We start from the raw sequence: 17,736 nt of genomic DNA, 5'->3' as shown, positions 1-17,736 counted from the left end.
GATAAGGAGCCTGCTGAAAACTCTTCCCGAAAGGACATGAAGTACTGTCACGCCCAACGGTGGCGCATGTGGGTTGGTGGACCCACTGTGCCATAGGACCTGGCCTGCCTAGGAAGGGGCATAGCTACGCAGCTACCTGGTGTTCACTGGACCTCCTGATGGTGGAGACAGCCTGGGCTGCAGGTAGCACAGATCGGGAGACAATGTTCAGGCACTGGCTGCACTGGGACCAGGGGACTGTGGATTCAGGACTGGCCACTCCATAACTAGGGGACAACGTTCAGGCACTGGCTGCACTGGGACCAGGGGACTTTGGGAACAGGATTCGCTAGATGCACGGAGACATGGGGACTGCGGATTCAGGACTGGCCATTCAAGTACTGGGGACAACGTTCAGGCACTGGGACCAGGGGACTTTGGGAACAGGACAGGCTAGCCACACCGAGACCTGGGGACGACGGATTCAGGACTGGCCATTCAAGTACCAGGGGACTTTGGGAACAGCACTGGCCTCACCGGGACCAGGGGACTACGTTCAGGAACTGTCCGCACTGGGACCAGGGGACAACGTTCAGGCAATAGCAGCACTAGGGCCAGGGATTCGGGTTCTGGACCCTGGCCACAGCGGGACCAGGGGACCTCACAACTGCACTGGTAGAACACCAACTACCTAATGACTAAACTTGTTGCTTGATGACTCCCTAAGGGAAAGGGAGTCTTTTATACAGGATGACTCCCAGCAATTGGCAGGTGCCCACATTATACTAAATGCCTCTCAGCAACAAATTGAGGGCATTTACTATATGCGCGCACTGCCCATTTAAGAGCAGGGGAGTGTGTGCGCCGCTGGGAACTGAGAGAAGAAGGAAGCACACTGGGGACGGCGCCGAGGGCTGGGGTGGAGAGTAAACCGACATCCCTGCACGGAGGGAGAAGGGGACACCATGCGGGGGTGTTGGACTTAGCGCTACAAGTACGAGTCTAAAAAATCCCTAGTGGCCAAAGTGAGAATTGCAAGATTACTAATTTTATTTTTTTAATAATAAAATATGGAAAAACCTACAGGAAGAGGAAAAGCCGCTTGGCTGGACTTATGTGGTATCATTGCTCATCTCAGTTCCTTCCACAATTCCTTTCAGCCACTATAGTATATCTGACAAACGCTGAGCTCAAAAGTCTTTTTTTCCAGTTTAGCAAAGTTCTTCCGTTATCAAAGTATAAAGTTCACCGCACAGGTTCTCAAGGTGAACCCGACACTGATCCGATCTCACCTGCGCTCATCGCGCCTGCACTAGGAGGTTCAGTTAAAGGGGTTGTACTAAGTGGATAATGTCCCGATCGCTGGGGTCCGACCGCTGGGACCCCCACTGATTCCGAGAACCGGGGACCGGATGGAGCGGCGGCTGATCATGCACATTCATTTTCTATGGGACCACCAAAAATAGCTGAGCGTTCAACTGGTCATCCTCAGTTAACTCATTCTGCAGCCAGCAAGATGACTGTACAAACCAAGCACAGGCGCTCGGTGCACGCTTGGTGTGGCCAAACAATTTAGTGCACCTTCTCATCTACTTTTTTTAAAGCTGTATCTGTCCTCCAATACCTCATATAATGCCAGGTCTGTCATTTATGGAAGAGATAGAAAGAATTAGGTAGGACGGTGAACTGGACTGTTCGGCCACCCCAAGGGTGCACCGAGCGCCTGTGCTTGGTTTGTACAGTCATCTTGTGATGACAGACTCTCTACACCAGTTTTTGCAAAACCACCATTCCCAGACAGTGGTAGTTTTGCCGCAGGTTACAGATTACCACTTTACACTGGTCATATCCCTGGAGGAGACCTATGTATTTGATGTATATATATAAATGCAGTTGTGGCCAAAAGTATTGACACCCCTGCAATTCTGTCAGATAATACTCAGTTTCTTCCTGAAAATGATTGCAAACAGAAATTCTTTGGTATTATTATCTTCATTTAATTTGTCTTAATTGAAAAATCACAAAAGAGAATGAAGCAAAAAGCAAAACATTGATCATTTCACACAAAACTCCAAAAATGGGCCAGACAAAAGTATTGGCACCCTCAGCCTAATACTTGGTTGCACAACCTTTAGCCAAAATAACAGCGACCAACCAGTTCCGGAAACCATCAATGAGTTTCTTACAATGCTCTGCTGGAATTTTAGACCATTCTCCTTTGGCAAACTGCTCCAGGTCCCTGATATTTGAAGGGTGCCTTCTCCAAACTGCCATTTTTAGATCTCTCCACAGGTGTTCTATGGGATTCAGGTCAGGACTCATTGCTGGCCACCTTAGAAGTCTCCAGTGCTTTCTCTCAAACCATTTTCTAGTGCTTTTTGAAGTGTGTTTTGGGTCATTGTCCTGCTGGAAGACCCATGACCTCTGAGGGAGACCCAGCTTTCTCACACTGGGCCCTACATTATGCTGCAAAATTTATTGGTAGTCTTCTGACTTCATAATGCCATGCACACGGTCAAGCAGTCCAGTGCCAGAGGCAGCAAAGCAACCCCAAAACATCAGGGAACCTCCGCCATGTTTGACTGTAGGGACCGTGTTCTTTTCTTTGAATGCCTCTTTTTTTCTCCTGTAAACTCTATGTTGATGCCTTTGCCCAAAAAGCTCTACTTTGGTCTCATCTGACCAGAGAACATTCTTCCAAAACGTTTTAGGCTTTTTCAGGTAAGTTTTGGCAAACTCCAGCCTGGCTTTTTTATGTCTCGGGGTAAGAAGTGGGGTCTTCCTGGGTCTCCTACCATACAGTCCCTTTTCATTCAGACGCCGACGGATAGTACGGGTTGACACTGTTGTACCCTCGGACTGCAGGGCAGCTTGAACTTGTTTGGATGTTAGTCGAGGTTCTTTATCCAACATCCGCACAATCTTGCGTTGAAATCTCTTGTCAATTTTTCTTTTCCGTCCACATCTAGGGAGGTTAGCCACAGTGCCATGGGCTTTAAATTTCTTGATGACACTGCGCACGGTAGACACAGGAACATTCAGGTCTTTGGAGATGGACTTGTAGCCTTGAGATTGCTCATGCTTCCTCACAATTTGGTTTCTCAAGTCCTCAGACAGTTCTTTGGTCTTCTTTCTTTTCTCCATGCTCAATGTGGTACACACAAGGACACAGGACAGAGGTTGACTCAACTTTAATCCATGTCAACTGGCTGCAAGTGTGATTTAGTTATTGCCAACACCTGTTAGGTGCCACAGGTAAGTTACAGGTGCTGTTAATTACACAAATTAGAGAAGCATCACATGATTTTTCGAACAGTGCCAATACTTTTGTCCACCCTCTTTTTTATGTTTGGTGTGGAATTATATCCAATTTGGCTTTAGGACAATTCTTTTTGTGTTTTTTCATTTAAGACAAATTAAATGAAGATAATAATAACAAAGAATTTGTGTTTGCAATCATTTTCAGGAAGAAACTAAGTATTATCTGACAGAATTGCAGGGGTGTCAATACTTTTGGACACAACTGTATATATATTTTTTTCAGACCATCAATATGCAAAAACAAAGATATGTCTATAAAATAGACATGTGAATAAGCCCGGAACATAATGTGATCCCGTACACAACACCGATGCGTGACTAAAGCCTTAGGTCTAAATGCGGGAGCCATCTAACTATTATTTTAGCTTTCTTTATAGAATCCCATAAAACTGTCTGTAATGCAGGATAATCCGGAGTGGATTACGGGAAGGCTGCACCTGACTGATGTGTGATACCACAGCATAAACTACACGGGAGCTCCCAAACCACCGGCAGGAGAACACAAGCTGACATGAAAGCTGATGCCGACATAAACAAGGAAGACATTAGAATCACCCCACCCATCCACCACCACTACTCCTGGCATCTGGACGATCAGTACGATAATACAGCAACAAATATTCCCATTATAAAAAGTTCATGCGACAGGTAGCGACAATATAGTTGCCAGCAGCCGCCCAATAACAAGCGCTGCCAACAGAAGGCGATGCATTGGGATGCAACCATCAGAAGGTGATGCGTTGGGGCGCAGCCTCCAGAAGGCGATGGGTTGGGGCGCTGCCATCAGAAGGCGATGAATTGGGGCGCTGCCACCAGAAGACGATGGATTGGGGCGCTGCCATCAGAAGGCGATTAGGGCACTGCCATCAGAAGGCGATTGGGGCGCTGCCACCAGAAAGCGATGGATTGGGGCACTGCCATCAGAAGGTGATGCGTTGGGATGCTACCATCAGAAGGCGATGCGTTGGGACGCAACCATCAGAAGATGCGTTGGGACGCAACCATCAGAAGGAGATGTGTTGGGGCGCTGCCACCAGAAGGCGATGGGTTGTGGTTCTGCCAATAGAAGGTGATGCGTTGGGACGCTACCATCAGAAGGTGATGTGTTGGGACGCTACCATCAGAAGGTGAAGCGTTGGGGCGTAGCCACCAGAAGGCGATGGATTGGGGCATTGCCCCCCCAGAAGATGAGTTGGGGCACTGCCCCCCAGAAGATGAGTTGGGGCGTTGCCACCAGAAGGCGATGCGTTGGGGCACTGCCACCAGAAGGCGATGGGTTGGGTGTCCACAATAATGTGGATTGGCTTCTCTCCCCTGAAAACAAACAGATCGGCTGCAGAATTCCCACTACACAATCCTTCTATTTCCTGCGTCATCTGTCGAGGAAGAGTCAGGAGGTCGCCATACACATAGGACAGCCAATCGGTGCCATGAAATTCAGTCAATTCTCATGTTATTTGGGAGGCCTTAAAGGTTTATTACTCTCTCCATAGATGGGTATTTTCAGTAAAAACAAGCAATTCTGCAATTTACAGCTTATTAAAATTTTCAGATATTAGCACTTTTACTTTGTTTATTGCTTGTTGCTTAGGACACCGACCACCTCTGCTGTATAGCTTATATGCGATGGCAAGTTCCAGTGATCCTGGCCATCTTCAAAAATAGTACTTACAAGCTCAGCAGAAAAGAGCTTGTAATCACTGTGTATGTTCTGCTGTCTAGCAGTGGTGGTAAACAAATGAAAAGTGTTTCAATATCTCAAGAATGGCTGAAAACTATAATAAGCAGTGAATTGCAAAAGTATTTGCTTTTACGAGCACTCTCCGGCGACGCACATTTATGAAGATGAGAATAACCCTTTAAAGCTTTGTAATGTCCGGTCAGAGAACTCACACGATATTCATCGCATTTCTGATCATAGATAATGGGATCGGAATACAATGTCATTATCTCCAATCCTGGGGAACCGGCCGGGATGTTGGATCTAGGTTATCAGACCTATTGTTTCCTCCTGAAGAAAGAGGAGTCAGATGTGTCTAGCACCTTCTTATATATACATGAGTATATATACAGTATATATTATCCTACGGCATTAACATGCCGGCCTGACTGATCCCATCTTACGGGGATGCGAGGGAACGTAACCGTAAGTAGATATAAGAATGGTATGGTAAAAGGTTGTTGGGTTTGACCCCAATCCATGCCCCTTGTTGTTGGCGGCATATAATGTATGGTCATTCTTCGATATTGTGTTTGGGGGTTTACAAAAAGAGATGAGTTTTTGGGATCAGGGTCAGATCTTCAAAGATCAGACATCTATATGTGTCTTTAATATCTATCATGTTGTCACCTACTGTAACTACTATTTATTATCAATGCCAGAAGGCGGCTGATAAAGCAAGCTGGAATTTGTAGCTCTGCAACAACTTCAGATCCAGCAGATCCGGGATCGTCAGCGATCTCTCTACCAGCTATAGTTACTTCTCAAGCCTATGATTATGTATATATGGCGCAGGGCCCTACAAGACTCGACACTCCCGGTACATGACTCTCGCCCTGGATATTAGTTATCGAAGGCAGGAAAACCAGCAGGACAAGTAATGGTTATTAATAGGCTTTGTATAAAAGGAGACAGCCGAGTACGGTACCTCTGTGGAACCCTCTCTCCAGATTTCAGAGTCTTCTTAATAATCCCAGAGCGGAAACGTTTGTTCTGCGAAGTCCTGGAGCCAAATAGGATTCATGGATCTTCCTGATCTCCCTAGGGATCCGAAGTGAGGAGTCTTCCCTTCCTGTCTGTCCTCTCTCCGCCTCCTCGCCCTGATCTGTATTACCTGCTCTACAGGACAGCGGGGCAGCCAGCTCAGCTGTCACCTGCACACAGGCCACGCCCCCTCCACACAGGCCACGCCCCATAACAAGTTCTTCTCTTCTTCTGCGAAGTTCTGCAGAAGTTTCTGAAAAACGACAGGAAAAAAAACACAAGATGACGGAGACTCAAAGATTCCTAAAGGAGGAAATCATCCGTAAATTACGGTTTTGATCACTGTGTGCTTTTATATTAGATTGTCGTTATTACGGGCGGAGATGTCTAGATCATAACAATAAGTCACGTGGAACAGAATTTTAACGCCTCCCAAATTATTCTTTTTGATTATCTCCTCTTCTTCTAGGAGCCATAGCTTTATTTGTCCATTATCATATGTATGAGCGCTTGTTTCTTGCGGGATGAACTGTAGGTTTGAGTGACACCATTCACTTTACCATATAATATGCGGAAAAAAAAAAAAGAACATTCCACCATTGCTGTTCAGCTTTTCGTTTTACAGGGTGCAGTAAAAATGATTTTGTTAATTTATTCTGAGGTTCAGGACACTTACAGCGTTGCCAAATTTATATTTTTATGTATTTATTAAAAAAAAAAATAGTTTTCTTGAAGCTCAAAAAAAACGGAGCCGTGTACGGTCTTGTTTATTTTGCGGAACGGACTGTAGTTTTTATGTGTAATATTTATTTATTTTTTTTTTTTACGCTACTTTCCTGGGGAAGCAAGGTAAAAGAAAAGCAGCAATTCTAGTAATTATTATTTTATGTCATTCGCCGTACAAATGACATAAAAACATTTTTTTCGGACTTTATACGAATATGTACGTTGTCAACTTTTTTTATTTGAAGAGTGGAAAAAGTAGAAGGGGAGAAAGAATGTGAATTTTTTTCTACTGCTTTTGACATTTTTATTAATCCCTCTAGTGCACAGGCGGCAATCAAGGGGCCACAAGAGAGACTGTGACTGCTGTGGGGGCCGATCCAAATGGCCGAACTTTACTCTGCTCGTTATTATTGTTTTATATCAATTTTTATCGCTTAATCTTGTGCATAATTAAGTCTGGTGACTCGCTGCCACTGTTTATACAGGTGAGGTGTTCTTCCCTGTAGCAGGTAATAAAAAGACATCAGCAATTTATTCTGCTCCTGCTATTCAGCCTTTGTACCTTGAGCAACAGCTCACAACTCAATATGATGCCCCTACAGTCTCCACACACAATATGATGCCTCTACAGTCTCCACACACAGTCCAATGTCCCCCACACAGCCCCCCCACATAGTATGATATCCCGACACAGCCCCCCCAACACAGAATGTCCCCACAAAGCCCCCTACACAGTATGATGTCCCCATGTAGTATATCTTAACACAGCCCCCAACATAGAATGTCTCCACAAAGCCCCCTACACAGTATGTCCCCACACAGTATATCCCGACACAGCCCAACATAGAATGTCCCCACAAAGCCCCCCTACACAGTATGATGTCCCCACGTAGTATGATATCCCGACACAGCCCCCCCAACATAGAATGTCCCCACAAAGCCCCCCTACACAGTATGATGTCCCCCACGCAGTTCACCACATAGTATGATATCCCGACACAGCCCCCAACATAGAATGTCCCCACAAAGCCCCCCCACACAGTATGATGTTCCCACAACAGTCCCCACGTAGTATATCCCAACACAGCCCCCCCAACATAGAATGTCCCCACAAAGCCCCCTACACAGGATGAGGTCCCCACGTAGTATATCTTAACACAGCCCCCCAACATAGAATGTCCCCACAAAGCTCCCTACACAGTATGATGCCCCCACACAGCCCCCCAACATAGAATGTCCCCACAAAGCCCCCTACACAGTATGATGTCCCCACGTAGTATGATATCCCGACACAGCCCCCCCAACATAGAATGTCACCACAAAGCCCCCCTACACAGTATGATGTGCCCCACGCAGTTCACCACATAGTATGACATACCGACACAGCCCCCAACATAGAATGTCCCCACAAAGCCCCCCCACACAGTATGATGTCCCCACAACAGTCCCCACGTAGTATATCCCAACACAGCCCCCCCAACATAGAATGTCCCCACAAAGCTCCCTACACAGTATGATGCCCCCACACAGCCCTCCAACATAGAATGTCCCCACAAAGCCCCCTACACAGTATGATGTCCCCACGTAGTATGATATCCCGACACAGCCCCCCCAACATAGAATGTCACCACAAAGCCCCCCTACACAGTATGATGTGCCCCACGCAGTTCACCACATAGTATGACATACCGACACAGCCCCCAACATAGAATGTCCCCACAAAGCCCCCTACACAGTATGTCCCCACACAGTATATCCCGACACAGCCCAACATAGAATGTCCCCACAAAGCCCCCCTACACAGTATGATGTCCCCACGTATTATGATATCCCGACACAGCCCCCCCAACATAGAATGTCCCCACAAAGCCCCCCTACAAAGTATGATGTCCCCCACGCAGTTCACCACATAGTATGACATACCGACACAGCCCCCAACATAGAATGTCTCCACAAAGCCCCCTACACAGTATGTCCCCACACAGTATATCCCGACACAGCCCAACATAGAATGTCCCCACAAAGCCCCCCTACACAGTATGATGTCCCCACGTAGTATGATATCCCGACACAGCCCCCCCAACATAGAATGTCCCCACAAAGCCCCCCTACACAGTATGATGTCCCCCACGCAGTTCACCACATAGTATGATATCCCGACACAGCCCCCCCAACATAGAATGACCCCACAAAGCCCCTCTACACAGTATGATGTCCCCCACGCAGTTCACCACATAGTACGATATCCCAACACAGCCCCCCCAACATAGAATGTCCCCACAAAACCCCCTACACAGTATGATGTCCCCACGTAGTATGATATCCCGACACAGCCCCCCCAAAATAGAATGTCCCCACAAAGCCCCCCTACACAGTATGATGTACCCCACGCAGTTCACCACATAGTATGATATCCCGACACAGCCCCCAACATAGAATGTCCCCACAAAGCCCCCCACACAGTATGATGTTCCCACAACAGTCCCCACGTAGTATATCCCAACACAGCCCCCCCAACATAGAATGTCCCCACAAAGCCCCCTACACAGGATGAGGTCCCCACGTAGTATATCTTAACACAGCCCCCCAACATAGAATGTCCCCACAAAGCTCCCTACACAGTATGATGCCCCCACACAGCCCTCCAACATAGAATGTCCCCACAAAGCCCCCTACACAGTATGATGTCCCCACGTAGTATGATATCCCGACACAGCCCCCCCAACATAGAATGTCACCACAAAGCCCCCCTACACAGTATGATGTGCCCCACGCAGTTCACCACATAGTATGACATACCGACACAGCCCCCAACATAGAATGTCCCCACAAAGCCCCCTACACAGTATGATGTCCCCACACAGCCCCCCAACATAGAATGCCCCCACAAAGCCCCCCTACACAGTATGATGTCCCCACGTAGTATGATATCCCGACACAGCCCCCCAAAATAGAATGACCCCACAAAGCCCCTCTACACAGTATGATGTGCCCCACGCAGTTCACCACATAGTACGATATCCCAACACAGCCCCCCCAACATAGAATGTCCCCACAAAACCCCCTACACAGTATGATGTCCCCACGTAGTATGATATCCCGACACAGCCCCCCAAAATAGAATGTCCCCACAAAGCCCCCCTACACAGTATGATGTGCTCCACGCAGTTCACCACATAGTATGATATCCTGACACAGCCCCCAACATAGAATGTCCCCACAAAGCCCCCCCACACAGTATGATGTCCCCACAACAGTCCCCACGTAGTATATCCCAACACAGCCCCCCCAACATAGAATGTCCCCACAAAGCTCCCTACACAGTATGATGCCCCCACACAGCCATCCAACATAGAATGTCCCCACAAAGCCCCCTACACAGTATGATGTCCCCACGTAGTATGATATCCCGACACAGCCCCCCCAACATAGAATGTCACCACAAAGCCCCCCTACACAGTATGATGTGCCCCACGCAGTTCACCACATAGTATGACATACCGACACAGCCCCCAACATAGAATGTCCCCACAAAGCCCCCTACACAGTATGATGTCCCCACACAGCCCCCCAACATAGAATGCCCCCACAAAGCCCCCCTACACAGTATGATGTGCCCCACGCAGTTCACCACATAGTATGATATCCCGACACAGCCCCCCAACATAGAATGTCCCCACAAAGCCCCCTACACAGTATGATGTCCCCATGTAGTATATCTTAACACAGCCCCCCAACATAGTATGATATCCCGACACAGCCCCCCAACATAGAATGTCCCCACAAAGCCCCCTACACAGTATGATGTCCCCATGTAGTATATCTTAACACAGACCCCAACATAGTATGATATCCCGACACAGCCCCCCAACATAGAATGTCCCCACAAAGCCCCCCACAAAGTATGCTATCCCCGCACAGCCTCCCGTACACAGTGTGGTCTCACAAAGCCCCCTACGCAATGTTCCCACACAGTATGTCTCCACAGAGCCCCCCACATAATGATATCCCCTCACGGCCCCCCTACACAGTATGATGTCCCCCCACAGCCCCCCTTCACAGTATGTCCTCACAAAGTCACTCTGCACAATATGTTCCCACAGAGCCCCCACGTAGTATGATATTCCCTCACAGCCCCCCTACACAATGTTTCCATACAGCATGATGTCCCCACAGAGCCCCCACGTAGTATGATATCCCCCCACAGCCCGCCTACACAATATTCCCACACAGTATGATATCCCCTCACAGCCCACCCCCCTACACCGTATGTCCCCACAAAGCCCCTTACATAACATGTTCCCACACAGCATGATGTCCCCACAGAACCCCAAATGTACGATATCCCCTCACAGGCCCCCTACATATATAAATGGTATATATATATATATATTTAGTGAATTAGATGATGCCGTCACCAACACGTGCTCGGCGCAGCAGTTGAAGAGTGAGATGCACCCCAACAGGGACTCCACTACTGACCTGTAATGGTCAATATTAAAACTACAATACTTCTTTACAGATCTCAATCACTATTTCAAAATATCTTTTTTTTTTTGGAAATGATTAATATATTTTGGTTATAAAAGGGTGTAAAAAAAAAAAAAAAAAAAAAAAAAAAAAAAAAAAAAAATCCTATTCTGACGTTACTGTCCCTTTAATTATATTTTTTTAAACCTTTCTGCTTTTTCTTCATTGAATCTTCTCGCTCGCATCACATTGCTTTTCACTAATCATTTGCTCGAGCTGCAATGACAAAAGCTTTAAACCTCATTTTCCGTGATTACTTTCTACTTTTACTTTATTTTTCCTCTCCTGCTATAATTTCCATAGATTTGGTTCATCATTCGCTTTGCGTCTCTCATTTATTGTCTGGCGGAAAACACTTTTTTTTTTTTTAATTTCCCCCAGTACAGAAGCAGGTTAGATTATATCTAAATGTGAGACGGTGAAGTATAATTATCCCACATCAAACGCAATGTTATTTCCGGATTTATTTACCTTAAAATGTAGCGGTGACAACGCCGCGCGGATCGCAGCCGGGACTGACAAGTAGAAAATTACATCAGAGGCAAATTTATGATTTTGTAATTTTCTCCCACAGTAGCTGAGGAATGAAAACAAAAAAAAAAGTAAAAAAAAAAAAAAAACAAAAAAAACAAAAAAATTTGTTTTTTATTTAACAATGACAGAGGATTAATTCTTCATGTTGTAGGCTAAGTGCACACGTAGCAGAAATTTTCTGCTGAAAAACAGGGCTCCCTTCCCAGAAACCGAGCGTTTTTTTCTGCGCGTTTTTTTTGTGTTTTTTTCGCGTGGTTTCTAGACACATGCCCTATTTCGCATACTTTGGAATATATCCCAACTTGAACGATGGAAACAAACTTTTCATTCGCTAAGGCGCCCCCCAAATAATGATGCCGCAAATACGCCCCTCAACACAGCACAATGCCTCCAATGACGCCCCCACACAATATGATGCCCCTCAACACTGCCTCCCTCACACAATGATGCCCCCACACAATATGATGCCCCTCAACACTGCCTCCCTCACACAATGATGCCCCCACACAATATGATGCCCCTCAACACTGCCTCCCTCACACAATGATGCCCCCACACAATATGATGCCCCTCAACTCTGCCTCCCTCACACAATGATGCCCCCACACAATATGATGCCCCTCAACTCTGCCTCCCTCACACAATGATGCCCCCACACAATATGATGCCCCTCAACACTGCCTCCCTCACACAATGATGCCCCCACACAATATGATGCCCCTCAACACTGCCTCCCTCACACAATGATGCCCCCACACAATATGATGCCCCTCAACACTGCCTCCCTCACACAATGATGCCCCCACACAATATGATGCCCCTCAACACTGCCTCCCTCACACAATGATGCCCCCACTGTGCCCCCACACAATATGATGCCCCTCAAAACAACACAATGTCTCCATAGTGCCTCTCACACAATGATGACCCCACTGTGCCCCTTAACACAGTACAATGCCCCCACACAATATGATGCCCCTCGACACAGCACAATGACACCAAAGTGCCCTCCTACACAATATGATGTACTCACTGTGCTCCTCAACACAGCACAATGCTCCTCACACAATATGATGCCCCTCAACACAGCAGCCGTCACACAATGATGCCCCCACTGTGCTTCTTAACACATTACAATGCCCCCCCAACACAATATGATGCCCCTCAACACAGCACAATGCTGAAAAAGTATGCCCCCCACTATGCCCCTTAACACCTTACAATGCTCTGTACACAATATGATGCCCCTCAACACCACATGATGCCTCTATAGTGCCTCCCTCACACAATATGATGCCCCAGCAGTGCCCACCTGCACAGCATAATGCCCCCGCAGTGGATTTCCTCACTCGCACCTTTATGTTACAGTTAGGGTTTTAGTGCTAGTACTGTGTGACTGAGGGATAGCAGGTGCATAGATAGCACTGTCATCCTACCCGTGCCTACATTATTTAAAGGCAGAGACAGGGAAGCAGCACTATCTGGGCTTACACTATTTTCATGTAAAGACACAAAGAAAGTACCATTTACACGTCCCTCATGTACAGGAAGAGACATGGAGGCAGTACTATCTGTACCTACATCATTTACAGTGAGCCAAGGGAGATCAGTACTATGTGTGCCTAAATGATTTACAAGGAAAGACAGGGCGGTAACGTCACCTGTACCTACATCATTTACAGAGAGATATGAAACTAGTATATCTGACCTGCCGTCCATCTACGAGGCAGCACTATCTGTACATATATCATTTAAATGGAGAAACTATCAGTAGCTAAATCATTTACTGGGAGATACAAGATGGTAGTACTGTCTGTACCTACTCCACTTACAAGGAAAACACAGAAGAATCATCTGAATCTACATCATTCACTGGGAGAGACAGGGAGGCAGTACCATCTGTGCTTACACCATTTATCAAGAGACAGGGAGGCAGTGCCATCTGTGCTTACACCATTTATCAAGAGACAGGGAGGCAGTACCATCTGTGCTTACACCATTTATCAAGAGACAGGGAGGCAGTACCATCTGTGCTTACACCATTTATCAAGAGACAGGGAGGCAGTACCATCTGTGCTTACACCATTTATCAAGAGACAGGGAGGCAGTACCATCTGTGCTTACAACATATATCAGGAGAAACAGGGAGGTAGCACTATCTGTGCTTACACTATTTACAGGGAGAGACTAGGAAGTAGTACTATCTTTGCTTACATCATTTACACAAAGGCACATGGAGTCAGTACTTACTGTTTCTACATAGTTTACAAAGAGAGGCAATAAGGCAGCACTATCTGTGCCTCCAGAAAGGCAGTTTTAAACAAGCCTACAGCACTGCAAAGGCGAGGAAATGTACTGAAATCTAACCTCAGAGATTTTGAACACCATAATATAGATGCCCCCAGATGTAAACAGGGTCGCAAACTTGATCACGTGTGAAATAAACTAGCTTCAACCTTTAATGTAAAAACAAAAATAAGTGATCACACGGTAATCGATCAGTATAGAAAACGATCAGTGCACGGCATTATCCCCAGTATACAGTCTGTACCGCCGGGCACAGGGATGAAATGTGTCCGAGCTCCAGGAATCTTCCCGCGTCACCAGACCTGACACCTCTTTATCACTTCTTTTAGGGTCTTGATACAGTCCGCATCCTTCTCCTTCAAGGCCACCGCCAGGAGCACCGGCTTGTTCTTGGATTCTTGGGATACGAAGCTCACCAGGTTCTTGGCACAGACGTGAATGAGGGGCTGTGGAAGCACGAAAGTCAGACAAAATGAATATCTGCCGTAGAATCGTTTTCAGGGGGAACAGTCTACTATGGACCGACCGCAGAGCGATATGCAAAGGAAACGTGACTACAGGGGCTACGTCGTCGTCTTTACAACAGCGGTATACCCAAGGCCTCCATATACAGTTGAGTAAAGCTGACCGAACCCAGACGATATAATGTTCCCTTATCCCTGTGGTGGATGCGCGCACTCACTATAAGGACAGCCACACGGCGCCGATGCCTGCTGTCATACAGCCGGCGCCCTACACCACCTGCTGTGATCGGGGCAAGCAATGACATAATGGAGCATTTTTTATTTGCACTATTTTATTTATTTTTTTAATAGTGCAAAACATTTTTCTTAAAGGGATTTTCCACTTTAACAAAAGTGGACCCGAAATGCTTTTATGTACGTAACAAACAGTGCAGGTACTCCCTCTCCACGGGTCCAGTGCCGACTCTCCTCCGCTGCTCCGGTCTCAGTGTTTTGGCTTCAGCAGTGACGGCTCACATCACCGCTGCAGCCGATCACTAAGCTAAAGAGCTCTGTTGATGCAGACACCACAATCCACTGACCTCAGTAATCGGCTGCAGCGATGATGTGAGCTGTCGAAGTAATGTCACAGCTGAAACCAAAACAATGAAACCAGCGCAATGGTGGAAAACCGGCACTGAACATGGGGAGAAGGTGATACTGCCCTTTTAGTTTTATTACATACAGAAGATGGTTTCTTTAAAAGTGGAAAACCCCCTTAACTATTTTTTTTTTTTTTTTTTTTTTTAATGTTCTGGAGTCCCAACCAGAGAGATTGAAAGCTGCATTTAAAGGGGTTAAACAGTGTGGACCTCCTACAGTAGAGTGTAATATTATCCTCATGACCAGTTAAATTTGTGCATGAAGGAAACAATTAAAGGGGTTGTGCCACCCATTGCGAAAACAGGGCGGTGGCGAGCTTCATTGGACAGAATGGAGGTCGAGCATGCGCATCACTGCTCCTGCTATCCACTATGGGACTGCTGGAAATAGAAAAAACATGCTCGGCCTCTGCTCCATCCAGATGGGAATCCTCAGTGCTGCCTTCTCAGGATGGGTGCAGACCACCAGCAATTGGGAAGATATTCACTATCCAAAGAATAAGGGATAGCTTCCAAACTTGGCACAAACCCTTTAAAACCTCTAATGCTTCTTACAGCTGAGCGTTTGCTACAATTGCATCCAGTCTACACAATCCTTCTAAAGCTAAATCCGACCAGCAATGCTAATCTCTGGGCCTGATATTTGCTACAATGTATCAGTGCAGGTAAGTCACGTCTGTGCAAGGAGAGGAGAACCTTCTGAGAGCCGCCACCAATCAGATCGGCGTTTATGACGCTGGTGATCGGAATACGACAAACCTGCAGACCCCCATTACTGCTCACCTCGTCACATCCTAGGAGGACCTTAGTGGTCAACGTAGGTTTCCCCAGGTCACTGGACACCATGTTTGGAGTAACAGAGACCAGTGTGCCCATCTTCCCATACTGAGTGACCACCACCAGGATGTGGTCAGTGAACGCGGTGCAGACCACCTGGGTCACCATTCCATTGATGACCTCTTCTGCTTGCTTGGACAAGACGACCGGCTTTACGTCCGCAGCGGGTGTATTCATTCTGCATCAAGAAGAGATAGAAAAGGAAGAGATAATTCAGAACTTCAGTCGAGACCTCCTGACGTCTCCCCTACCCTTACACATGCACGCTCAGGCTGGCCGAGCATCCTAGAGGGCAATAGGCCGCAGCCAGACATCTCTGCTTTCAAATACAGCCACAAATCCCAGGAACCACCCGCGGCTAATTATTTTCTTTTTACTCTTCGCAGCATTTACCAAACAGGTTAAAAGGGATGGTAGCAGGGATCACATAACGTCACGCAAGCCCTGGGAGAGCCAGTGTCGACACTGCAGGAACGGCACCAGCACCGGAGGGGAGTGTTATTATTTTACAAGGGGGATACATACCGGATTGACAACCCCTTCAATTCTATATTGGACTTTTACGGTCAAGACGATACCAAATCTATTTTTTATGGGGTTACAAACATGGTGACGAGCGGGGCCCTTTGGAATGTCACTGGCTGCCATGGCAACCTATTGGCACCTGGCTGTCACAGTGCGGGCTGGAACAGACTCGTAATGCGATATTTCTACCGTCTGAGACTGACAGTGACATTTAAAGGGTCATTCCAGTGTTCATAGACGTGATATAGCCGGACAGCGCTTGTAAAACCGAGCACTTTTGCAATTTACCGCGTCTTAAAATTTCCAGCCGTTCCTGAGATATTAACACTCTTACTTTTGTCTACAGCTCGTTGCCTAGGAGACCGACCACCACTGCTGTCTAGCATGTAAACACTGGCTGGGATTAGGAGGGAACGGCGCCCTCCAGCTTCTAAACATTGAAAAGAAACAGGTTGACAAGCACTACGCCTGTTCTGCTGGTAGCAGCGGTGGTCGGTCTCCAAGGCAACAAGCCGTAAACAAAAGAAATAGTGTTAATAGCTGAAGAACAGCTGACAATTTTATGAAGCGGCCAATCACTAAACTGTTTGCTTTTACAAGGACAGCTACAAGGCAGCTTCAGCCGCCATTTCCCTGCACACACTGCTCTGCATGCTGGGATATGTAGTTTCCGTGCTGACGTGGAAGGTAGACCACCAGGCCCAGTCCTCATCCCGAGGTCAGCTCACCTCCAGGTCCTCCGCTCTTCGGCCACACTTCCCAGTTTCTAGACTCCAAGCTTCCTTCTCTCACAGCCTCATGCGTGAAACAGTTCAACAAATATGGCCGCCGAACTACGAGGCCCATGAACACTTGCGTTGAAATCTTCAATTCTCTGTAGCTTTATTGAAACGTAACAGAAAGAACATCGTACTTGGATAAGCCAAAAGAAGCATCGCAGCGCCACCTAGTGGATATCGATGGAATTCAGTGGTAGATGTAAATTCTCTAGCGAAAGCAATTTATGGAAAGATTCCTGTAACTTCTGTGGAGGTTGCTGTGATAGATGAAAACTAGTACAAGGGGAAAGCAGAGGGATTTCTCAGAGCTGTGACTGACTGTAATGGGGCTATGTAAGAGTCATGGTTTGGGCTTCAGGAATGACTGTATTTGCTGTATGTGCACAGTT

The 17,736-nt window shown here is 46.9% G+C and overlaps 2 protein-coding genes across 3 annotated transcripts in view; both read right to left on the bottom strand.

Annotated features, from left to right (window-relative positions):
- TMEM184A (transmembrane protein 184A) overlaps positions 1 to 14,247 on the bottom strand; it is a 37,319-nt gene extending 23,072 nt beyond the window's left edge. The window contains exons 1-2 of one of the 2 annotated variants that reach the window (XM_073555169.1): positions 14,162 to 14,247; positions 5,949 to 6,257 (exon numbers count right to left, since the gene is read on the bottom strand). The gene's annotated coding sequence lies outside the window, so the exon portion shown is untranslated. Of the gene's footprint in view, positions 1 to 5,948; positions 6,258 to 11,731; positions 11,838 to 14,161 lie in introns of those variants that run through there. The other variant, XM_073555168.1, reaches the window with a different exon arrangement.
- PSMG3 (proteasome assembly chaperone 3) lies at positions 14,224 to 17,433 on the bottom strand. Its single transcript, XM_073555170.1, has 3 exons — positions 17,297 to 17,433; positions 15,990 to 16,221; positions 14,224 to 14,547 (listed from the first exon to the last, which is right to left on the bottom strand). The coding sequence occupies exons 2-3, from the start codon at positions 16,218 to 16,220 to the stop codon at positions 14,395 to 14,397; spliced, it is 384 nt and encodes a 127-aa protein (XP_073411271.1). The 5' UTR covers position 16,221; positions 17,297 to 17,433; the 3' UTR covers positions 14,224 to 14,394.
- Between the last annotated feature and the right edge of the window lie 303 nt (positions 17,434 to 17,736).

This window comes from Dendrobates tinctorius, unplaced genomic scaffold (assembly GCF_039654945.1).
Source record: "Dendrobates tinctorius isolate UK_male_01 unplaced genomic scaffold, ASM3965494v1 ptg000222l, whole genome shotgun sequence".
Taxonomy (NCBI): Eukaryota; Metazoa; Chordata; class Amphibia; order Anura; family Dendrobatidae; genus Dendrobates; species Dendrobates tinctorius.
The sequence above is the reverse complement of the archived record's forward strand: the minus strand, read 5'-3'. Positions and strand labels throughout refer to the sequence as shown.

Bases quoted from the DNA above. Each gene is read 5' to 3' on its own strand.
- PSMG3 (XM_073555170.1), bottom strand. From the start codon at position 16,220: ATGAATACACCCGCTGCGGACGTAAAGCCGGTCGTCTTGTCCAAGCAA. The intron at 14,548-15,989 runs GTGAGCAGTAAT...GTGCTTCCACAG, and splicing joins TCCTCCTAGGATGTGACGAG to CCCCTCATTCACGTCTGTGC.